We start from the raw sequence: 25,981 nt of genomic DNA, 5'->3' as shown, positions 1-25,981 counted from the left end.
AAAGGCACAGTCTTTAAGGTGGTCCAAGACAATTGCCGCGAAGGTCTTCCCTCTTGCGTCCAGCAATGTGATGTGTCGATAGTTGCCTGGTTGTAACCGAGATCCCTTCTTGTAGATTGGGATCACAATACTTCATCATAGACAGTCTTATCTGACAAGTACCAAGATGTACAGGAACAAGGCTAGAAAAGCAAAAAGGTCTATTACAATAGCCGTATATATCAAGCTCGTAATTTGGGCAAAGAATTGTATAGAATTATTGATTAACTACATTTGGTCATTGCAGCCCAGATCAATATTAACCCATTGGCTAGAATATGTGAACATCTTAGAAAGATATAAACCATAATTATAGCTAGGAACATACCAAATCTTGTTTTGTGATGTGAATTTTATCCATGAAACATCTATGTAAGAAAATGCCTCTTTTTAACATGAGCAATCACAGTTTTTCTTTGGACTGATGCTTTTGGTTTTTGTAACTCGGTGCAATGGGACTTTGCTTTCCAGTGCCCAGTGCGTCTGCTCTAACCCTTAAAACATGTTGAAATTGGCTATACTCTGTTTGGCATATTTAACTTACCACAAAGTCTCTAGTATTTGGTATAAAGTGTATCCAGAGCATGCAAGTTAAATCTCAATAGTGGAATGCAGCATATATTGTGCCAGCTCTAACGTGACAATACAAAACATAACTCCAGGGATGCCACCAATACCCTGGGTAGGTTTAAAAAGCAAATTAGGCCCGTCATACTAATCTCCCTTGACAGGCCTCAGCCCTTTTAAATATTAATAAGTCATTCCTAAGTGGGACTTAGATGCAAACCTGGATGAAATTTTAATGAAGCCTGAGTAATTTTGGTAATTTCACGATACGCTTTTGACACAAAATTATAAAACTTTACGCTTACATGCCCTTTTAAGTAATTCGGTGTAATTTGGGACAAAAATACAGCAGCTAATGCACAATCATCAATTTTGCTGTTATTTTGTGAAATTATGCTAGTTACGCCCTCCCCTACTTAAACGCCCATGATGCAGAGTGCATGATATTTCAATGTAAGACATGTAGAAGTTTGATGTTAAACATGCTGTTACATTAACAATGCTTTAAAGGCTATTTTCAGTGTAGCAGGGTTACCTGTTTCATAGGCAAGCACATGGATGCATTATGAAAAGCAAATTATGTTACCTATGACTAGGCACCAAATAAAACGTAAAATCTTCAACTTTTAAAAATATTTATTACAAATCCAATTAATTGATATAGTCGAATTTGTACTAAATATTTTACAAAAGATACTTTTAAAAGTCACCTTTAACCTACTAAAAACTCTAGAAACCAATGTTATGCACTTCCAGCTGTCACCCAGGAGCTACATAGCTTCAGGATGAGCTGCAAACTGCCTCCCAGAGCTGAGTCAAAGCTTAGGGTGTAGGGAGAGATGGATCAATCCCTGACAGGACGGCGTAGGAGCTGTCCCCAGCCCCTTGCATATCTTCAAAGGATGCCTATCCTGTCACTGGTATATGCAGCTCACACCTGGGCCTGCCTCTCTTTTGTCCTTTTAGCAATTCATGGTCCAGTGCCAGTGGTAGAGGAGCTGCCCCTCAGAAAAGGTTTTGCTGGGAGGAGGTGTTGCTTATTTTCCTAGCTACACCTCTAGGGTGGGCACAGGAGTTCTGCACAGCGGAAGAAAGAATCTGCCATGTTGGTTTTGGGATGAGAAGGGCTGTGTGGGATTGTTTGCTACCAGGCAAACAGAAACTGCTGAAAAGATTCCTGGGAACATTTCCCTGTTGGTTAGGGAAGGGCCAGGAGCCACCACACCCATAAGCGGCTGTTAGTCATAAATGTGACAACCCCGGTACCTTCTTCAGAACACTACTGCGGCTGTGGAAGACAAAAGAGAGACTGTATCTTCTGTTGAGAGCTGTGAGGAGAACTGCGCCAACCTGTACCCTGTATCGTGGACCCCAAGTGTTAGTTGACTGACCTATTGAGCTAAAGAGACCCAAAAACTGCAAGATGCCCACTTTCTTAGAGGAGCCCAGCTGACCTGCCCTAGACCCTGCTTGTTGGATGCGTAGGAGTGAGTCCTGACCCCTCCAACTGTTGTTTCTGAGGTCCTGGAACCCTTGGCTGGTGTCCGATGTACTCCTCCTGCCTAACCTTAAAAGCTAGGAGTTAAAAAATCTTTGCTAAATTTCTGTCTGGGGAACCATTGTGAGCACTGGACAAACATGCTGGCTGATCGGCCAAGGGTGCATAGGCAGTGGGCCTAACTTCGGCGCAGCTCCGACTACATACTGCCCTACTGCAGCAAATTTGACACAATGGGCCTTACACCAACCGATCGGCATCCGATGACGTTGAAAACCCTTTGGCTACAGCATTGCTCCACTGAGTGAATCTGACTTACGGAAAAGAGTTTAACTCCAGATTCCGATCGACGTAAACAACTACCTGGGCGCAAACTCTGTACTTTTCCCACATTCATCAAAAGCTTCACCGAGACCTCTTCCTTCATCAACCTGTGATTGATGAGTGGATTTTCGGATCCAGCCTGCAGTCTTGCTACACTGAAGATTCTACCTTCTTGAAAATATGATAAGTCCAAAGGATCACTAGAACCAATCTGGTTCTTGTATCTGACTCGTGCTCTATCGCAGTTAGCATCTAACCTTACCCTTGTCTAGCATGACCAGATGCCTGCGGTTGGTGCTTTGCGCTTTTTGGTGCTATTTTTATGTAAAGCTTTAAAAATGTATTTTGATGGTACCCCTTACTGGACTTTAGTCATTTTGGTGTAATTTTGTTCATTAAAATATTCTTAATATTTTTTTAATTGGAGTGGAATTTTAACTGTGTTGTGATTTCAAATTTTTACTGCTTCCAGAAGTTAAGCCTCTCTCTTTTGTGGGTTGTGCTCAGGTTTAAATGATTAAATCCTTTACTGAACCAGGAGATTGGCATTATTTCTTGTGGTGGACTACCATCCATCCCAATTAATAATCCACTCTCTCTTAATCTACAACTAATTTAAATCATTTTACATATTTCACAAAAGAGACTTTTCTAGATGCTAATAACAAAAGCAAACCATCTGTGTCTCGGCTGGACCAATATCTTGCCAAATTGATGTGTATCAGCAGCACTTTGTTAATTAAAGACATTTTATCCATCTGTGGCAGCTCACACAACTGTGAAGCTGTCCTTACAATTTGGATGATGGCTATATTGAAGCTCCTTCAAAACAAAAACTTTGATGAGCTTTTCAGGTTTAAACACTTTAGACTCAACTTTCTGCTTTGCTATTAGTCAAAATCTTGGAAAAGTTGATATTCTTTCAACTTCAGAACTTTATATATCAAAATACTTTGGTAGACTCCTTTTCAGCAGGCCTCTTGTGCATTTCAGTGGCTTTTGATATTACTGACCATGCCATATTTACTACTATATTCTCTAATAGAGGCAGCTATGGGACTGCACTCAGTTGACTGTTTTCATTTCTGAATGATCAACACCGGCCAGTAACCTTACTTTCTTTTTGTTCAAAATCCAAAGCCTAACATTTTGGTGCCCCTCAGTGGGGTGATATCGTCCCTCATTTTATAAAACTTCAATTTAGTATCTACAAGTGTCCATTTGCCTACCTTCAACACCACATTTGGACTAGAATCTACATGTTCAAGGAGAGCACCTAGCTAATCTTTGGGCTATCATGTACTACACAGAAGACCCCTCCCTGTGTGGGATGTCCATTGTGAAATCACTGTGGAATATTGGCCAATTTCATGAAACGTAATACTTCCCGAATGACTACTTACCTTGTGAAAATGTTTAGTCGCCTGCAGTGTCCTCAAATCGCACCCACTTGTTCGATCAATGTACTCACGAGATCAAATTATGTTTCATCTACTTTAAGGCAGTTACATTGACTGTACATACACTATAGTGTCATTTTTAAACAAGTGATACACCGATCTGGCTATAAAGGCTGTCTGTATTTTTTACTATCCAAATTAATTTCAAACAGAACTAACATATTTGGGTACACGTTTATTATTTGTTTGGCACTCAAAATATGTTAACTTCCATTTACTAGTTTTCTCTGCTTATCCTTACATACTCACCCACAGTCAAGCCATATTTTATGTCTTGTGTCCCCTCATCTCCTTTTGAGCCACCATTTAAGGATCACAGACCTTGCTTCTAGGCTTTTTCATTTAACAGGTACATCACCTATAGCTCTGTATCATTCCACAGAACGTTATGATTCCCCTCTGTCTGACTGCAGGGGTGTTATGTAAGACATTAACATTGCAACTATTCCAGCTTCTAGCCAAACGTATTCCCTGCAACCAACTAGATGAACTGATTCAACAAACAGTTAAAGGGTTCAACCAAGCCATTTGTTCAGGAAGGGTAATGCAAACATATTCATTACTCCAGAGACAAATTGATGGCCATCACCTAACACCACCCTCTACAGTAACATCTCTCCCTTAAAATGTTCATGCATGACAACACATCCACCATCTTCTCATCATTCACAAATCCATTTGAAATAATAGACAGTTATCACAATAATCTTCATCATAAACGGTCACTTGAGACTTTTCACATGGTGCATATAGAATTCAACTCCTTATTTACCTATCACATTCTCGGTACATACCAGACCATCAAAAATCCAATCTAGATTTTCTTTTCTTTGCTACTATGCCATTTGTGTAATCCTATTATTTGTTGTCCTTCAACATCAACACTTCATCTATTCTTCTAACCAGATCTCCATCCACAAGATCATTTTATCAAACCATCTTATAATTACTCATTGCACAGCCCTTTTGAAACTTATTCGGATAGCTCCTCAACTATGAAATCTCTCATCATGCTCCAAATTATTCAGCCATTCTTCTTCTGATACGGCCCCTTCCAAATTTAGGACCACTCTTGCCACAACCCCCTTAATTTCCAATTTTTCAGCTTCTCCCATAAATCGTAACCGAGACAAAATATCAGCATTTTCTTTTTAGACACTGAAAAATAGTTTACATCAAGGATAGATTATTGCAGCACACTTAACTAATTATCTATTTGGGGTGTTGCCCTGCTTACAACTTTTATATACAAACCAACATGTTGGATTCCCCAACAAAACAACAGATCTTCTTTATTACAACATAATGGCTCTACATTCCCCCTCTGAAATGTGAATACAATTCCTCTTTCCTCGTTAGTTCTCTATCGCAATATTGTTGCATCTAAACCATAGTAAATTGTGTCAGTTAATACCACACTTTTGTTTTGCATGTTTTATCGTTTCAATGCACCTGACATAGGAATATATACATTTGAAACTGTCCAATCAATTTTCAATCTTTAAGTTCCATCGTTGCCCACAATTTGTCTGTAAAGTGACTGACACATTTGGCATACTATTTTGTTAGACTAGGAAAATTTTTAACTTCTCCTCATGTATGGGACGAGGGGCATATTATCAAGGGGGTTTATCTCCGCTTTTTTGGCTTTAAAAGCCAAGAAAGCGGAGATAAATGTATCTCCCTATTACCTAGCTGTCGCTAACACCAGTTAGCGACAGCTAGTAGGAGATAGCGACCATCTTGGGCCCCGCTTTGCATGTCAGTGAAATTTATCACTAATGACATGCAAAGTGGGCGTGCCAAGATATTAGCGACTGGAAACAGTCGCTAACATCGCTATCTCCTATTACCAACTTTTGGAGATATTCGCGCTAAGCGCAAATATCTCCAAAAGCTAACATCTGCCCCTGAGCAGTTCTTAGCCATGTTATCCAATGGTAGGTGGATAACATGGCTAAGAGCATTAGCTCGGTAATGCATGAATATCGCTGACTTTTCAGCGATATTCATGCATTTCAGCCGATTTTTATCGCGTAGGAGATAAACCTTGATAATAGCAAGGTTCCTAAGCGATAACAATCGCCGCAGCACGCAGATAAAAATATTGCCGCTAAGCCAACATAGCGATAATTATCGCTAGTTGTTGGTAATATGCCCCTTGATGCTTTATGAAATAATGTATTAGCAAAATATAATCTAAGATATTCTCAGGAATTGCCTATACAAAACTGCTTGAAGTTACACTAAGAAAGAAAAGCATCCTTAAAAATGTGTATTCTATGGAGTGGCAATCAAAAAGTTCCAAGTTTAGGATAATTTTGTGGTAAGCGCTGGGTGGATCTAGGACTGGATGTACGACCATTCCATTTTGCGAGTCGCAAATTGTAACACAAAATAGAATGGACAACAGTGTCTCAGACGCTGTTTGCGATTCCTAATGGGGTCGTAAATTATCTGCCTCATCAATATTTCGTGAGGCAGGTCGCAATTTGCAGCCCATTGGGAATGGACAGCACTTGCAGGAATGGTGGCATGATGGGGTCAGCAGACCACCATGTCTGTGACTGCTGTTTCAATTATCAGGATTTATTTTTTTAAATGCAGACGGTTTTTCTTAAAGGAAAATGGGATGCGTTTAAAAAAAGAAAAATTAAACGTTTCTCTTTTTGGGACCACTGCCTGAACTTTTTCGCATCCATTCAGAAAGTCTCATGGTGGCGGGAAGGAATATAGCTAGACAATGGGAGCACTCATCCCTCCTGAACTAAAAACATGGAAGACGGATAGGAATTGGTGCATGGTGGCCGAATAACAGGTATAAGAAGGGAGAGGTTTCACAAAATGGATGTCATTGAATACTTACTGGGACTTGTTATATGTTTTAGGGGAACCCCCTTCAATTTTGGGGAGCAGCAGCTAGTTAATGCACTCCAGAGGGGCTGAGAGAACCGATGTTCACACTGTGCAACCAATCGGTCTCCCACCCTGACACCACAATCAACCTAGATCAGGCTGTCAAGAACGTCTCTGCCTGGATCACCAACTGTGACAGAGTCGCCCCAGTCAAGCTCCCCCAAATACAAGAGATCTACCAAACACATCAGCTGATACACCACAGAACTACGAACCTTGAAACACAAATACAAATGACTAAAAACAAAATGGTACAACAGCATGGGCCCCACAGACCAAGCCACCTTCAAGACAATCCTCAACTAATTTGATATTTGATATTTGATATTTGTGGGTATTTATAAAGCGCGGACATTCGCTCCGGAGGGAGCATCTTGGCGCTGAGCTTGCGTGCAGTAAATGAATGGAAGATGATACGCGGTGAAAAAACTGGGAACTAGATGGCTGCCAATACAGAGGTGTCAGGTTGTTGGTACACCCATGTCTTGAGGAGTTTTCTAAAAAGGCTCTCCTTTTCAATTAGTCTAAGGTTGACTGGTAAATTGTTCCACGCCCTAGCTGCCAGAACAGTAAAAGTTTTCCCACCCTTGGTTTTGTACTTAAATCTAGGAATCGTGATGAGATTAGTCCCAGAGGATCTCAAACATCGCGAGGGATTGTAGCGCATGAGGCGATTAGTGAGGTAGAGGGGACCAGTGTTTCTCAGGGATTTGAAAACAGTGAGAAGAAGTTTAAAAAGAATTCTTTTATGTAGTGGTAACCAGTGCAGAGATTTTAGTGCTGCTGAAGCTGATGACCTTTTAGGGAGTTTAAGGACCAGTCTAGCAGCTGCATGTTGTATGCTCTGCAGTTTTCTCAGGGTGGACTTTTTCACTCTAGCCATTAATCCATTGCAGTAATCAAGTCGGGAGAGTATTAATGCTACCGCGACTGATTTTCTAGCTGCAACGGGGAGGAAATCAAAGAATTTTTTAAGGATTTGATAAGTCCAAAACAGCGTCCAGCCGTGATCCTGACGTGGTCATCGAAGGAGAGGGATGAATCGAATTGCACGCCTAGGTTACGTGCTGATGATACTGCACTGGGTGGGGCTTCAGATCCTATGGGCCACCAATCTTTCGGATAGAAAGATAGATCTTTGCCTAGCGGTATAATTTCGGTCTTGGCACTATTGCATCTTAAATGGTTTATATTCAACCACTGAAATACATCAGAGAGGCAATTTTGAAATCGTGAGTCTACATCCATACACTTTTTGTCGATAGTGACGACAAGTTGTGTGTCGTCAGCGTATGACGTGACGAGGATCCCATGAGATTCTATCACAGCGAGCAGGGGTGCCATGTAGATGTTAAAAAAGAGAGGACTTAATATGGACTTCTGGGTCACTCCTGATGTGATGGGTTTTTCGCTGGATAGATAGGGACCCAAGGACACAGTCTGGGACCTATTAGATAGGAAAGATGTGATCCAAGCCAAGACTGTGTCTGTCACACCGATCTCTCGCATTCTATCAAGCAGGATGGCATGCGAGATAGTATCGAACGCTGCTGTTAAGTCAAACAGGATGAGGACAGCTTGCCTTCCTTCATCCTGCAGGAACTTGATGGAATAAGTTAGTTCGATCAAGGCTGTTTCGGTGGAGTGACCGGAGCGAAATCCCGACTCTTGAGGGTGTAGGATGTTATGAGTCTCTACAAATGTTTTTAGTTCTCCATGTACTAACTGTTCTGTGATCTTACTAAGGACAGGTAGTAGTGAAATGGGGCGCATGTTGGTTAGATCGGTGGGCGACTTGTTCTGCTTCTTCATCAGAGGCTTCACAATGGCCTTTTTCCAGTCATTGGGCACTGTCCCGGACTCGAGAGATTCATTAATGATGATGTTAATATAGGGGTTTACTGCCTCAATCAAGTGATGCAAGATGATAGGAGGACAGGAGTCAGTAGGGGCTCCTGACTTGCATGCCAGAATTGCCTTGCCTGTTTGTTGAAGGGAAACAGGTTTAAAACTGGAAAGCGGGGGGTAGTTATCTGTTACCTTGTTGGAGTTGGGCAAAGGAGGAGGGAAGTCTTTCTGGATGTTGACGATTTTATCTACAAAGAAATCTGCAATTTGGTTACACAAGCTCTCTGATGGTGGAATTTCGGGCGTGAGGGCTTTAGGATGGGTGAAAGACTTAACTATTGTGAAAACAGTTTTTTGTTTTTGGTAGGCTTCATTTATGGCCTTAGTAAAATATTCCTTTTTTGCCATTTTTATATTGGAAAGATATAATTTCCTCTGTTGGACATACAGTGCTCTTGCAGCCTCATCATACATTTTTCTCCATTGTCTTTCTAATTTCCGACAAAGAAGATGGCTATCGGATAAGGTGCGTTAGGCTTTCTCTTATGACATATCGCATGATGGCTTTTAGGTTCGGAGTTATCCGAAACGATTTGATCCATCCAAGCATGGAAGTTGCTAGAGTCAACTACTACATCTCCAGTTAGTTTTGGGGATTGAGGTAGGGGATGAGAATGTAGCTTAATGCGTTCCGTCACTTTCCTCCAGTTAACTGTGAAGGAGGGGTGGGAGCGCTTCATGCTGGGTTTGGCAGGAGCTGGTATCTCGATGTCAAATGGAATAAAGCAATGATCAGTCCAAATTTGAGGTATCGGAGGAGACGTGGTCAAAGTTATGAGATTAGAGCAGATGCCGTCAAGAGTATGTCCCGCAAGATGAGTAGCAGTAGTGACAAGTTGGGATAATCCAAAAATATTTAACGAGTGTTGAAAAGAAATGGTATGGGGGTCAACATGAGATTCCAAATGTAAATTCATGTCCCCTAATAGAGTGAAATTGGGGTACTGTAGCAAAAGTGCTCCAAGGACCTCATCTAAGGAGTTTAAGAAGGGAGTGGCATTGCCAGGAGGGCGGTATATAAGTCCCCCCGAGAAGGAGGTAGAGGCGTTAATTTTGATTGAAAAGCCTATGCCCTCACTATCTTTAAGATGGCCTAAATCAAATGTATGGCAGGGGAGGGTTTTCTTAATGGCAAGTGCTACCCCGCCTCCACGCCCGATGGGTCTGTCCCGCCTAAAAATAGTAAAATCTGAAGGGAGGGCAATAGCCAGATCGGGATTGGATGAATCATTAAGCCAAGTTTCGGTGATAAAAAGAGCATCCAAATCGTGGCCTAATCGTGGCCTAATATTAAGTCATGTATGTCTTGGCAATGACAGGCCAGAGACCTAGCATTAATAAGACCTCCCTTAAAGGAAATGGGATTGTTCTTTAAAAGGGAAGGCAAGTCGAGGGCTCCAAAGGTTAATGCAGGGGGTGTCCATTTGCAACTTAGACAAAGGAAGGGGCTAGAAAGGGGATCAATGGGTGGGCAGTCCATACAGTAGTTGCCTATTTTAGAACGTAAGGCGAATAAGTCTTTACTATCATACCTGATAGTGGGGGGTAAGTGGGCAGCATGCCCTGCGCCCGGCGCGATCCAGTTGCGGACGGGCGCAGACGGGCTTGGCTTAGGCGCGGCTTCGGCGCGCGGCCGGCGCGCCCGCTGCGCCAGCCCGCTGTGCCGTCTGGCCGGCCTGCACATTTTGTAGGGAGAAAATAGGGCGGGAGTACGGCGCGACTAGAGCGCTCTCCCCGCCTCACTCAAGATGGCGCCCACCGCCGCCGAGTGTCGGCAAAAGCGGCTGTGCCGAGTGAGGACGATCAAAGTATGGTAAGGGTGTCAGTGTGCCTCACAATTCATTCCCCTTAACTCTTTACAAAGCCCCCCAGATAAAAGCAGAAATATGTGGTAAAAAAGGAAACTAATTTAAAACGCTCCAAATGCGGGTGTAGAAACAATCAAGTCACAGAGGTAATCACCAGGTTATAAAATACATGCAGCTCGCAGCCCCAGTTCCCCTCACCAGGGAGAGCTTCTGTAAGGCACCGAGCGCGAGGAAAGGATCAGTTAAATATTCTAATAGAGCGGGAGTACGGCGCGACTAGAGCGCTCTCCCCGCCTCACTCAAGATGGCGCCCACCGCTGCCGAGTGTCAGCAAAAGCGGCTGTGCCGAGTGAGGACGATCAAAGTATGGTAAGGGTGTCAGTGTGCCTCACAATTCATTCCCCTTAACTCTTTACAAAGCCCCCCAGATAAAAGCAGAAATATGTGGTAAAAAAGGAAACGAATTTAAAACGCTCCAAATGCGGGTGTAGAAACAATCAAGTCACAGAGGTAATCACCAGGTTATAAAATACATGCAGCTCGCAGCCCCAGTTCCCCTCACCAGGGAGAGCTTCTGTAAGGCCGACCAACTCCTGAAAAACACAAAAAGGAGTGCCTGACTGACCACATTGAATCCATCTCTAATCACAGCAAGGAATTCTTTAACATCGTCAGTGAGTTCTTCAACCCCTCAGCCACCGAAAAAACTATCACCCCTTCCCAGGAACTTTGCAACATCCTGGCGGACTTCTTCCACGACAAGATCTCCACTAACTACTAAAACCTCAAACCAAAACCCACCAACCTCTACAGCTTCCTTGCTTCCACAGATGCAAATCCCAACCACCTACTCACTGCCTGGAATGAGCTCACCACTTAGAACACAACAGCCATAAAAAAACTAACCATCCACTCAGGAGCACCCACAGACCCTTGTCCCCACCACATGTTCAACCTCAAGAGCAGGAAGATTATTAATGAACTCACAACAATTTTCAATGCATCCATCACCACAGCCACCTTCTCCAAAGAATGGAAACATGCAGAGATCAAACACCTTTGCAAGAAACCATCCACAGACCCGAGTGAACTCAAAAACTACCACCCCATCTCTCTGCTCCCATTTCCCACCAAACGCCTTGAGAAAACCATCAACCGCCAACTCTCAGAACACCTGGAGAACCACAATATGCTAGACATCTTCCAATCTGGATTCTGCACAAACCACAGTACCGAAACCGCCTTTATTGCCACCACAGCCAAAATCAGAAACCTCTTCGACCAGGGAGAAACAGTGGCCCTGACCCTCCTTGACCTCGCTGCATCATTCAACTGTGTATCCCACCACATATTTATCAAGAGACTTCATTACATTGGAATTCAAAAAGACGTCCTCAAATGTATCGACTCTTTCCTCACCAAAAGAATGCAGAGAATCCACCCATCACCATTCACCGCAGAAAACAAGAGCATCATCTGCGGTGTCTCTCAAGGCTCATCCCTCAGCTCCACACTGCTGAATACCTAAATGAGCCTCTTGGCTAACATTGTAATAACCTATTCAGATAACACTCAGATCATTCTCTCGCTATCAGAAGGCCCTTCCACCACAAGAGCCACCTTCCCCAGGTGCATGTTGTGCACCACTGACTTGATTATAAACAACTGCTCAAAGTTCAACACAGACAAAACAGAAGTGCTGATGTTCGGGAACAACACCTCCTCGTGGGATGATTCCTGGTGGCCCTCTGAACTAGGCCCTCACCCACATCGACAGACCATGCCCGCAACCTTGGCATCATCCTGGATGGCAAGCTCACCAGGAAAAGTCATATCAATGCAGTTTCTTCTGCCTGCTTCCTCACTCTTTGCATGCTCTGGAAAATCATCAAATGGCTCCTCTTCAACACCAAATGAACCGTCACTCAAGCCCTAATCACCAGCCGGCTGGACTACAGCAGCACACTCTAAGCAAAAATCACCACTCACCTCCTGAAGAGACTGCAGACCATAAAGATCTCAGCATCCAGACACATTATCATCCTCATTAAATGAACCCACATCACCTCCCGCCTCAGGAAGCTCCACTGGCTCTCCATTCAGGAGAGATGCCATTTCAAAATGCTGATCCACACCTACAAAGCTCTTCACGATCAAGGACCAGCATACATCAACAAAAGCATGCATTTCCACCAACCCTCTATACACCTGCTCTCTGCCTCCCTTGACCTTGCTCACACCCCACGCATCCATCGAAGCAACAGTGGAAGACACTCCTTCTCATACCTTGTGGCTAAGGCCAGGAACGGCCATCCCTGAACCGGATCCTCTCTTCTAGAAATCAGGATGAGACTCAAGTCCTGGCAGTTCAACTGATCCCACTTGAAGCAACAAGGCCCCCAGCGCCTGGATACTCTTGTGGGCAATTCGCCATGCTCTACAAATACTGATTGATTGATGGAGTGAAATCCTACTCAGGCAACAACCACAATCTTTGCCAGGGTGCTTAAGTTGCTTAACCCTCTGGTGCTTAAGTTGCTTAACCCTCTGGTAGCTTGGCACAAAGCAATTCGGCTTACCTGGTAGGTAATATGTACTGCCCTGGAGGAGGAATCACCATCGCACGCAAGAGCTCCCTCCGACTCTCCACCTCCATCACGAGCGACCCCCTCTCCAACACAGAACAGCTCCACTTCCAGATCCAGACCAGCCCCAGGACCACACTGCGCAGCACATTCGCCTACAGACCCCCCCGGACCTCACGCCCTTTAAGCAACCACCATTGCTGACCTCGTTGCACCCCATGCCATCACCTCAATGGACTACATCCTCATCGGAGACCTGAACTTCCACCTCAACAACCTCAGCGACCCTGACTCCACCGCCCTGCTCGACAACCTCGACAACCTCAGACTGAAGCAGCTCAACGCCACACCCACCCACAGAGCTGGACACACTCTCTACACCATCTTTGCAGGAGGGACAAACATCCACTTCATCCACACCATGCAGCCCCTCTGGACAGACCACCACTGCGTACACTTCACCTTCAACACCACCACCACCCCCAAACCCGCCCGCACCTGCCACAAATGAACTGGAGCAAGACCACAGAAGAACACCTCAACACCACCTGCCTCCATGACCCCCCCTCCACCACGACCGACACGAACTCTGCAGCCAAAGAACTACACCACTGGAACTACAGCTGCGCTGACAAGCTTGCACCCCCGAAAGCTGCCTCGTTCACTCCCGGCCTCCAAGAAGCCAGACGCTCCTGCAGACGCCTTGAGAACCTCTGGCAGAACAGCAAAACCACTGAAGACCAGAACAACTACAGGAACTCCCTGAAGTAATACCAAAAGCGGATTAGAGCCATTAAGCTGACCTTCATCAAGAACAAAATCCAAGTCAACGCAACTAACGCCAAAGAACTCTTCAACATAATACAGCAATTCACCAAACCCCCCCAGTGAAGCCACAGACGTCACACCATCCCAGGACCTCTGCGGCAAACTCAGCTCCTACTTCCACCTGAAAATCAAGGCCCTCTACAACAACTTCAGCGAACAGACTCCGGACACCACCCACCACCGACAACCAGCCGACCATTGCCACCTGGAGACCTTCTACTGCTGAAGACACCATCACGACTATGAAGAACACTCACTCAGTAGCCCCCACGGACCCCTTGCCACTGCACATCTACCACAGAGCCTCTGCCGCCATAGCCCCTGAACTAGGCCGGACCATCAACGCCTCCTTCGAATCCAGTATCTTCCCCGATGACTGGAAGAGGGCAGTGATCAAACCCCTCCTCAAGAAGCCCTCGGCCGACCCGAAGGACCTGAAAAACTACAGGCCCATCCCTCTCCTCCCCTTCACTGCAAAAGTCACAGAAAGATTCATAAACGCTCAGCTGTCTGCCTTCATCGAAGAGAACGCCATCCTGGACTCCTCCCAGTCCGGATTCCGCAGCAACCACAGCACGAGACCGCCCGCCTCGCCGCCACTGATGACATCCGCATGCTACTCGACCAGAGCCACATTGAGGCCATCATCCTACTAGATCTCTCCGCAGCCTTCGACTCCGTCTCACATCGCAATCTCACAACCAGACTCCACAACGCTGGGATACGAGGAACAGCCCTCAACTGGATCTGATCCTTTCTCTCCGGTAGAACCCAGAGGATCAGACTTCCACCCTTCCTCTCTGAACCCACAGAGATCAACTACGGAGTACTCCAAGGATCTTCGCTCAGCCCCACACTATTCAATATCTACATGGCCCCCATCACCACCATCGTTAGAAAACATGGGCTCAGCATAGTATTCTACGCCAACGACACCTTACTCATCCTCTCCCTCACGAAGAACCCCGAAGACACCAGATTCTGTTTCCAAGAAGGAATGAAGGACGTCGCAGCCTGGGTGAACAACAGCTGCCTGAAGCTCAACTCAGAGAAAACAGAGGTCTTCGTCCTTGGACCCTCCACGACCCCTTGGGAAAACACCTAGTGGCCTTCCACCCTCGGAAGCCAACCAACCCCGTCAGACCACATCCCAAGCACGGAACCTCAACATCATCTTAGACTTCTCCCTCACCATGACCCACCAGATAAACTCCATCGCCTCCACCTGCTTCAACTGCCTCCGCATCCTCCACAAGACTTTCAAATGGATCCCCCCCGAATGTGGAAAGACCGTCACCCACGCACTCATAACCAGCAGACTGGACTACAGCAACGCCCTTTACGCCGGAATCAACAGAACTCTCCTACACAGGCTCCAAACCATCCAGAACACTGCAGCCAGCCTTCTTCCCAGAACCCCACAACACGAACACATGACCCAACACCTATAAGACCTCCACTGGCTCCCCATCTAGAAGAGAGTAACCTTCAAACTACTCACCCACGCCTACAAATCACTCCACAATATCGGACCCAAAAACTTCAATGAGAGAGTCTCCTTCCACGTACCCAAAAGAAACCTCCGCTTCACCGGCCTCGCCCTATCGCCCTAGCAGGACCCCATGCATTTGCAGGAACAGAGCTGGCCGAAGAGCCTTCTCCTACGTCGCAGCAAAGGCCTGGAACGAGCTCCCAGTCAACATCAGATGCTCCCCTACCCTCCACACCTTCAGGAAGAGCCTCAAGACCTGGCTCTTTGACTGAGCAGGAGCTGCACTCCCCCAGCGCCTTGAGACCCTCACAGGTGAGTAGCACGCTTTATAAACCACTGATTGATTGATTGATTGATTGACTGAAAGTATTTATTGCAGCACTTTAATAGTAATAAAATTAATACACAACACAATAAAAATCCCACACCAATTTAGAAAAATCAAGCACAATTTAATAAATTATTTCAGAGCAAAATTCCAGTCAGTAGAACTGAAAATGTGCAATTTTAAATATTTTAATTGAAAACAGTACTTAAAAGCACAAAGCATCAACTGGAGTTATGTGGTCATGTCAGACCAGGACAAAGTCACAAGTTGAGTTCAACAGGAGCATGGGCTGGATACAGTGACCCAGTTAGGTCGGCTGAACAAAGTAACCTACATACCGGTTTGCAGAGCACTGTGAGATTCCATGTTGAAGTTGCATCATGCAGATTCAAGGAGCTGTGAGGCTGTGACGTGGAGTCCTGCATCATCGTCGAGGATGCCATCCAAGGCCCTGTAACATGGCGGCAATGCAAAGGCCTGCACTGTGGATGTAGCAAGCAGCAGCACTTTCAATGAGAAAGGGATGCTTCGAGCTGCGGCGAATCTGAGGCGGCTGCAAAGAGATTAATCAATCAATCAATCACGGCATTTGTAAAGCGCGCTACTCACCCGGGAGGGTCTCAAGGCGCTGGGGGAGAGGGGTATGTTACTGCTCGAACATCCAGGTCTTGAGCTGCTTCCTGAAGGAGAGATGGTCTTGGGTTCGCCGAAGGTGGGTGGGGAGGGAGTTCCAAGTCTTGGCTGCCAGGTAAGAGAAGGATCTTCCTCCGGCGGTGGCTCTGCGGATGCGTGGTACGGTGGCGAGGGCGTGGCTGGTCGATCGTAGCTGGCGGGTGGGCGTGTAGAAGGTCATGCGGTCGTTGAGGTACTTGGGGCCCAAGTCGTGGAGAGCCTTGTGTGCGTGGGTGAGGAGTCTGAACGTGGCTGTGTCGAGGGATGTCCAGGATGAGTCGTGCGGAGGCGTTCTGGATGCGTTGGAGTCTTTTTTGAAGTTTGGCTGTGGTTCCGGCGTAGAGGGTGTTCCCGTAGTGATGAATTGCCCTGCATCAGTTCTGCTCACAGGACCACAGCTGGGTTGGCAGAGCACCTTCAGGCCCGCTGCCAAGGGTCCAAAACTGAGGTGGCACCATTTGAACGGTAGGGCTCCCAGCAGGAAGAGTCTAGGTGCTCTGTTCAGCAAATTTGGAACCTTTTCTGTCCCTGAGGCCCACTAGCCCTTCGAGTCACTTGGTGGTCCTGAGTTCAAGATGCAGGTCCTGTCCTTCAATCAGGCAGCAGGGCAGCAGAGTAGCAGTTCTTCTTGCAGAGCAGCACAGCAGTCCTTCTGAGTCTTTAACAGGTCCAGAGGTGTAATGAAGTGTTGGGTCTAAAGGTCCAATATTTATACCTGGTGTCCACTTTGAACTAGGAGAAGGTTCTGGTGGTTTCCACCACTGAGGTGCTTGGAATTTCCTGCCTCCATTCCCTTTCTTTCCTATCCCCCACCTGCCCTCCCCCTACCCCTCCATCTCCCCTTACATGAGGCCCCCTGCTTCTCTATCCTCTCCCACCCTGGTTCCGCTTTAATTACAGTGCCTGTCCAAAATATTAGAAGTCTCACTATGTGCTGATTCAATTACCTTTCTTTTGATGTCATTATAATTGTAATTGTTCTATCGTACTGGTCATGTTTTCCTCATTTGTGATTTATATGGAATTTAATCCAACACCGAATAATATACTATGTGTTATAATTTGTCACCCACCCACACTGGTTCATCTAAGGGTCCTCTTTTGCTTTCCGCCATGTTTCTTGTGGCTTCTATCACTTTAGTGTCCCCCGGAGTACCACATGGTGCTTTCCTTACTCCCGGGCTAGTCTCGCCCGCACCACGTGACCCCGTTCTTGCTTCTTCACAGCAGTCCCTCATGCAGACCGGCTAAGACGCACCACACTCGTGGGCTCTGGTACAGGGTGCTTTACTCACCCGTTCTCTCTCCCCTTCGCCGTAAACTTTCCTGGAATCACGAGGACCGCAAACGATTCTGGTGGCCTTGCACGTTCTTCTACAGGTACGCTGCATGTATGTCCCTATTGGCTTTTTCTTCTTCTACATGCAGCATAGTCCTAGCACTCCCTACTTTAACTTAGACTCGTTTCTTTCCCATACAGTCGCGGACCATCAATGTCGTGACCTCTGAACCCTACAGCTTGGCTTCAGCTGATTAAAACAATAAGGATCATAAATACACCCTGCAATCTCGCAGTACATGCTCTAATCCTCAAGGACCACTATCACACCCCGTTGTCCTCGCTCCTAGCTCCACATGTATTATTTTATTCTTCCGGCTACTTTTCCCCACCCATTTATTGTTTACCTCACCCTACTGTAAATTGCCTTTTCTTTCATATAGAGCCAACCAAGACTGTCTACACTTCACTATCCATCCGGCTGGACCCTCAACTACCACTCCAGGTAATTTTTCCCTTTGTCTCCCCTTGTGTCTCCTTTAATTTACCATTCCTGGTTGTTTTTGGGCCTCATTCTTGTCTTCTTTAACTTTATACAGCACTACAATAATTTAAGTAACCTGGTCCTGATGATGACCTGGATTTAGACAGGTCGAAACGCCGTCGACCACCCAGTGTATCATCTGCCATTACTGTGGTCATCTTAAGCAACTTAATTTCGTAGCGCGCAAAATGCGATACAGGGCACGGAACGAAATTTGTTTTATTAATTTAATTGTTTACTTACCTGCAATTATCCAGATTCCGGTGTTTATCACCCCCCACCCTGCCCCTCCTCTGCCAGCCTGCCCCACCGCAACTCCCTCCATGCAAGGGGCTTGTAAATCTGGCCCTTTGTATTTAAAGCATACCTGTGACTGACTGGATTATTTTAAATACAAGGGTCCTGTCCTGCCTCAGAGGCAGCAGATTACATTTACAAGTAGATTTGACAGTTGCAACACCTTACAAAGGGAAAAAGTGATCCAAGTCCAAAAACATCACACTGCCATTTTCAAGGGCCACTGAATGTTCTTAAATGAATTAGGGACGTTTATTTCTGATAATAAAATAATTAAAGGTACAATTGCAGTGTTCGTATAGAAAGTATGTGATTGTTGCTAGAACATCTTGCATCAAGTAGAGGATTCTTTCTAGAACATTTTAATTCAATGATTCATCTACTTTATCCCTCTAGTGCAGGAACTGATTTATTTAAGAGGACGTGACTGGGACATTTTTGTGAAATGATGGTGTTGTAGTGTATCGTCTTTTCATTGTCGCATATTTTAGGCATTGTGTGACATGGTAAGAGTTGCTGCCTGTTTTTACCAAATAGTCTTCTTTTTGAGATCACAGATCGTGGGTTATTTGTGTGAGAAGCTCAATGAATGCAGAATACCTACTGTTGCCATGTAACAGCATCCACTGTGCTGCCAGCCACCTTCATGAACCTGCAAGGAAACAAAAGAGGAAACTGTGTGACCCAAAAGGCTGGGACAAGAGGTTGATGCTAATCTGATTCGCATGATAGCGAAGTACAGTAATAAGATCCAAGACCAATTTGGACTAAATGCTAAACTATTGTGCAACGTAATAGGTCAAGGAAGAACAAGATGCTGCCTTCTACACCTACTATAAACTAAGCCTGGGTGGAGTTTGCGGAGTGCCGCTATGGGGAACTCCGCGAAGTATATAAAAAACTCTGCCGTGCTAGTGGAGCTCCGTGAGCAGCGGAGTGCATTAGATAAATGCCGGTCACGGTGATTTTCAGTGTCAGGTGCTTGTCCGCACTGTGCAATCATCGCAAATGGCACCATGCACAGTGCAAGCGGGCGCTGTTTCCTTTCTGCCGCTTGAGTAGATTCTTACTTGAGCGACAGCTTTCTCAACGCAAACGGATGGTTTCTCAACGTGAGCGGTCGCGAGCATATGCGACCACTCGCAATGAGAATCTGACCGCCCGCGTTGAGAAATCTCACAGGGAGGTTGATTTTCCACTCTCGCGCTCGCCAACTTGATGTTGACAATCGAGAACGATGGCAAATCTCGCCGGGAGGTGAATTTTCTTCGCTTGCCAACTTGACGTTGACGAATGCGAGCAAGGAAAAAACTCTGCTCCGCGAAGCGGAGTTTTTCGGATTTCCGTGAGCTCCGCGTAACGTGAAGAGCAGAAAACTCCGCAATCTCTGTGAGTGGAGCAGAGTTCACCGTCCAGACTTACTATAAACACTTTATGCGACCTTTCAGTGGAGTAGTCTCAATACTATCATATTAAAACAATTGAGCCAGCATGTTTATGATAATGTAGGGACAGGCAGTCCTTTCCAACAAAGCAGATGAGAGTAAAATTAGTTATGGAGTATTTGATTTTCATAAGGATGAAATTTCCATGCAGTTCATGGATCTATTTGACAGTTCGTAGGAAGAAGGACAAACAGCTTAGTTGGCAACCGTCATACATTTTAACACATCCTATTGTTGGGAAACACATATTTTCCACTATATGATTATTTGTACCAAGTATCAAAGCAAAACATGGATAACTAGTACAGGTAGCTCCTTAAAATGTAAATAATGTCATACTGTAAAAAACTCCACCCCCTCAATTTTAAATATCTGTCAATTCATGAAAAACAGGAGCCTACCTTCAAAATATAACATTGTTTTAAAACACCACCTGGAACATCAATGGAAGTTGGAGCAACTAAATAAAGATCAATCTATCCTAATAAAGCTAACTGAAGCAATGCAAAATTGGATGAGGATTCGGAATTTTGTGAATTAAAAAAAACTGAACTTCCCATCTCAGGTGTTACTTGTGATAAATGCTATGCTTACATGAGAACACGAGAATCAATTTCACTTTACGTGGATTGTATGTTTGGTCTCCTCTGACTTTGTCGCAAGAATAAATCAACGTTGTCATACAAAGAAAATACTATTTAAGAAATTGACGTGCATTGTGTAATCAAATAAATCACATATAAACTAACTTCCAGGGGTATGCTTCAGTTTTAAAAATGCAGGAATATCTGTACAGAAAAACAACTACAAAGTAATGGCATGTGGAAATAATTATCTGAAGAACTGCCTACTCGAGGCCATAATTTAGGTAAAAACTGTATCTGTACTTAAATTCAAATTAATTTTATTTAGTGGACCTCAGCCCTTCAATTATGCCTCAAAAAACGGTTTTCAAAATCATATGCTAAATGCAAGGGGAAAGTTTACCAAAGGTTACAAGAAATAATTTGCGTCAAAGTTTTTTCATACAATTTGTTATTAACCATTTGTCAACGAATTGTTTCCAAAATGTGGTTCAAAGAACATTATTAAATTCATTAAAACCATTAAAACACTACTACCCATCTTTTCCACATCTGGATTATTTGTAGGAAGAGAGTTATATTTTAGTAGCACGAGTGGCTTCAGGGTTCCATGCTAGGGTTAATTGCTTCCCTATTTTGTGCTTTTGCCTTTGCATGCCATCTTTCTTAAGGTTAACAATTCTGCACTTATAATGAGCATCGTATGACGTATGATGTGTCCGCGATCACTTGCTACCAATTAGAATAACATTGTATACAGAATTTTAATCCATGTGCTCAGTCCCATTTTTCACATTTCTTTGATACTGAGTATAGTCTCCCAAGGATATCAGCACATCTATTTGAGAAACATATATATGCCAGACAAGCAAATGCCTAGGTGACCATCATTAGCAAATCTCTAGGTATTAGTTTTTCAGATTTAAAGTACTACTTTTGTCTGTTCTATTGATTATCGGTTCTTATTCAGTTGGGAAGGCTGCCTGTTGGACACATTTTCCTCCAGTCAATGTGTCTAGTGATGATGCATTCTCCCAATCCCGTTAGCAATGTACCATCATTGGCACACTGGACATAAAATACTAAAGACAGTCTGGATCAATGCAATGCAATGTACAAGCTTTCTAACAGAATGCTCTCTAGCAGTGTCACTGAACTTTGCAAACTCCTCAGATGTCTCTCTGCCCCCATTTTTCTGTCTCGTACGAGATTTCTTGTACCTATAGTGGTGTGCTTTAATTACTGGTTTTATTCGCAGCCCCTAAGTTTTACTGTTGTTCCTTGAGTTCAGATGATGCGTTCTTTGCAGTTTGCTATCATATGGTGAATAGTAAACTCTATACTGATATTCATTTACAGTTTCTCGCACATTAAAACTTCAAGTTGATGTTACTCTTCTAATACATAGTTATGTTAGGAAATTTTTTAAGCGTGCGATTACTAGAGGTGTCTTGGCGCTATCAGATGAGGTCAGAGAGTGGAGAATTAGATATTAAATAGGCAGGTTTTTATCTCCTTCCTGAACAATGTCAATGAAGGGATAGCTCTGAGGTGGGGTGGGAGGCTGTTCCAGAGTTTGATGGTGTTGAGGACTATACCTCTGCCACCCCAATGCATCTTTTTAAATGATGGAACTGCTAAAAGGTTGGCCTTAGCCGACCTGAGTTCTCTGTTAGGCTTATATCTCGTGAAAGCCGACCTGGGGAAATCAGGGCCTGAGTTATGCAATCCTTTGTGGGCCAGGCATAGGGCCTTAAAGTTAGCCGGGCTGTGCATGGGAAGGCAGTGCAGCTTGCGAAGACCCTGCTTAATTGAATGGTATTTAGGAAGATTAAGAACCAGTCTTGCTGTGGCATTTTGGACCAGTTGTAGTCGACTCATATGTTTTTCTAAAACAGTCAAATAAATAATATTACAATAGTCCAGCCTAGGAAGTATAAGCAGGGTTATTTAGAGTTTTTCTGTGGCTGTTTGGGATAAAAGGAAGAATTTTTCCTAGCATTTTAATGATATAGTAGGCTACGGAAGTAACAGATGATATTTGCGGGCTTATGGTCAGGTTCTCATCTATGATGATTCCCAAATTCTTAACTTTAGTCACAGGGCGAGGTTGTTGCGGCAAATTATCAGGAGGGATTGCCGAACACCATTATCTCAGTTTTCCCAGCATTAAGTTTCAGGCAGTGCCCACTCATCCAGCCACTGATGCAGTTACAGCATGTTGAGGGGCCTGATGAGTCATTGTGAGCTGCAGCAATTAATATCTGAGTATCTTTTGCATAGGAAGTTACCTCTAAATTGAAACTTCTTATGAGCAGTGCCAATTTTGCAACGTAAATATTAAAAAGCATGGGGATAAGGGACAACCCTTATGGAACTCCACAAGGCAGTGTGTAGGATAGTGAGTTAAAATTCCCTAATGCTACTGCCCGAGATCAGTCACTAAGAAAGGAGGAAAGAAGCTCCAGGGCGCTCCCCTTAACTCCTATTTCCTTTAGACATCCTGTGAGAGTGGTGTGATCAACAGTATCGAAGGCAGCCAATAAATCTAGTAAAATCATCACTGCTGAGCCTCCGCTATCGACTGCCTTCCTTACTTCCTCCGGTGCCTTGACCAGGGCGGTTTCTCTACTGTGCCCAGATCGGAAGCCATACTTGGAGGAGTCCAGGAGCTGATTGTCGAAGATGTATTTAGACAGTTTCGGATTAATTATTTTCTTGCAAATTTTTGCAGGGAAGGGTAGTCTAGCGATAGTATAAGTACTGCTGTTTTATCAGTGTCTATCTTCATTCTGTCGACTTGACTATAGTTTTTATGATCCACAGATGTCTTAGTAGCCCTTCTTTAGGGTTGATACATTTGGCAAGGTAATTTTCATATAGCATTCATAGATGTGCAGGCTTCATTAATTCATGGTGGGGTTTCCGTGTCCTCGTTAAGCATCCTGGAGTAAGACTAAATGAAGGCTAAGTACCTAGGGAGCTAGTATTAGTCATGATTGTTAACAATAGTTTATTCAGTTGGTGCACTGGTTCCCACCTTGCCTAACCTTGCTAAAATCCACATTTTCATTCAGAGTTCTATTAAAATGGAAATATGTGTCACTGTATTGGTATTTATTGAGCAAAATCTTATATAGAAAGAAAAAATGCAGTACACATGAAACAGGAGACCAGGGGTTGATTTTGGATAATGCATAAGGAAAGGTCTGTGTTAGGCTATGTGGCCTGCGAACAGGGAAGTTTCATTTTATTCTTGATAATTTGATCCTTCCAGATATGATTCTTAGTTTCTTTTGGATAGCGTTGTATTGCGAGACTGGCGTGATGGAATATTATACCATCACACATACCATCTGACAAAGAAGGTATTCCTGGATTTGGTCTTCCTTGGTGTCATTGGCAATGGGAAGACATTCTGTTTGGGTCCAGTTCAGTATCAAGTACAACTGAGAGAAGTGAGCACCAGCTGCTGTGGATGCATTTCTAAAACGTGCACAGAGATGAAGGACAGTCTGAGATGAGACTGGGGTAAAGTTTGATAACTTCTTGAGAGTTCGGATAAGTATTTCTGTGCTGCTATTTCCAAACCTCTCAATAAGTGAAAATAGATTGCATGTAGCAAATCTTCAAGAGGTGTTGCTGAGCTCTGTCAGATATATAGCTAGTGTATTTTAGAGGGCATCAACATCCCTATTATCACTATTGTATAGGTTTTAGCTATATTATAATTTCCTAAATGTAATTTCAAGTCGTGGGTTCTTCACGACTTTCATGCTTTCGAATGCTGGTCCAGAAGATGCTACCGCCACTCTTTCTCTTGTGTCAAGTAAGCATCAATCACAAGGATGTCAGTGAACTTCAATGTCCTCCTTGATTGGGAAATATTGATCACAAACGTGCTGTTTACTTTCACCTATTGTTCCTTATCCAAACATAACCCATGACATTTCTCCTAAGAATTAACAGCTCATGTGCCCATTAAACAACATACAACAGACAATGCCTTACATTAGAGAGTCACTCTCTATTTCACAAAGCAATTGCTGCTGGATTCACCACTGTACCCAAGATCTATGAGAAAACTGTAACTACCCAGCTCCTGTCACTGCTGTCTATGTGATGCACTACAATTGGCATGGTGCACAATTAGCACTCAGCAAACACTTTGAGGAGTCCCCAAAACAAGCTGCATAAGAGGTCGTTTTTTGTACTCCTCAGTGCACTATTCAGCACCATAGACCCTACGATTCTGCTCCACTGACTCTTGGGGTAAGAATGGGTTTCAAGCTCCTTCCTCATTCCTCAATGGAAATCTCAACTACTTAGGATTGAATCCCTTTCCTGAAATCCTACCAAATAATGTGAAATGCATTCAAGTATCATCTTTGTGGCAAGCATGCTTTAATATCTGACTTTACTCTTTACAGAAGAGCGTATGCTACCACAACGTCCTTTGGAAGTTGTGTTGTGACGACATGCACCCCTATCTAGGCATCTCTGGAAACAATCCAATACCATGCTTTACACACCTAATTGCCTGAAATGTAATCATGGAATAAAGGTGTTTCTTAAACCTCAGCAGAAGCAATACGGAAATAAATGGATGTCTGATAACTGTCTCAGATTGAATGGGGACAAAACGGAGGTGCTAATTGTTGGCAAGTCCCCCTCTGTTTGGACTTCTGCATGGTGGCCCCACACCCTGGGCCCTTTACCTACACCGAAGGAGCATGTTAAGAATCTCGGTATCTGGATTGATTCTAAAATCTCCTTGGACTACCACACTCGGCGCGTTGCAGGGACGTGCTTTGGTATTATCCGCAGTCTGAGAAAGATACTTGATCTACTCCCATTGTCAGCCAGAAGGGCCCTGGTCCATGCCCTGGTCACCTCCAGGCTGGACTATGGGAATGCCCTCTATCTAGGAGCGAATGTGAAGTGCTTTCAAAGACTGCAGCATATACAGCATGCAGCTGCGCGTCTGGTGCTGCTGCTGCCCAGAAGAGCTCCCTCTAGAAAGGCCTTAGAGGCACTGCATTGGCTGCCTATAAGGGAACATATTCAGTTTAAAATTCTCTGTGTTAGTCATAGGATTATTCAGGGGAAGGGCCCCAGATTTTTGCGCAGCCTGATCAAGCCGTACAAGCCCACTCGGCTCCTGCGGTCTCAAGGTGCGGGATTGTTGCATGTCCCCAAGATTAACAGGGCACGCAAGGGGGGAAGATCCTTCCGCTCTTTGGCTGCCCGCAGCTGGAACAATCTTCCGCTCAGGCACCGTGTGGAGACCTCGGAGGCGGTGTTCTGGAGAGAACTTAAAACATATTTGTTCCCAAAGTCCTAATTGCTGACGGCCATGGTTCTGTTTGGGGTGTTACTCAGTCCATTTCAGCGCGGGGACACACTG

At 44.5% G+C, this 25,981-nt stretch overlaps 1 protein-coding gene across 1 annotated transcript in view; it reads right to left on the bottom strand.

Moving 5' to 3' along the window:
• Positions 1-25,981, bottom strand: part of HPSE2 (heparanase 2 (inactive)) — a 1,420,589-nt gene that overhangs the window by 399,209 nt on the left and 995,399 nt on the right. The window contains exon 5 of the mRNA XM_078640469.1: positions 19,150-19,197. Within this exon, the coding sequence (XP_078496595.1) occupies positions 19,150-19,197 (48 nt within the window). The remainder of the gene's footprint in view (positions 1-19,149; positions 19,198-25,981) is intronic.

The sequence above is a fragment of the Lissotriton helveticus genome, chromosome 5_1 (assembly GCF_964261635.1).
Source record: "Lissotriton helveticus chromosome 5_1, aLisHel1.1, whole genome shotgun sequence".
Classification (NCBI taxonomy): domain Eukaryota; kingdom Metazoa; phylum Chordata; class Amphibia; order Caudata; family Salamandridae; genus Lissotriton; species Lissotriton helveticus.
Note: the sequence above shows the minus strand (reverse complement) of the source record. Positions and strands in the feature narration are given on the sequence as shown.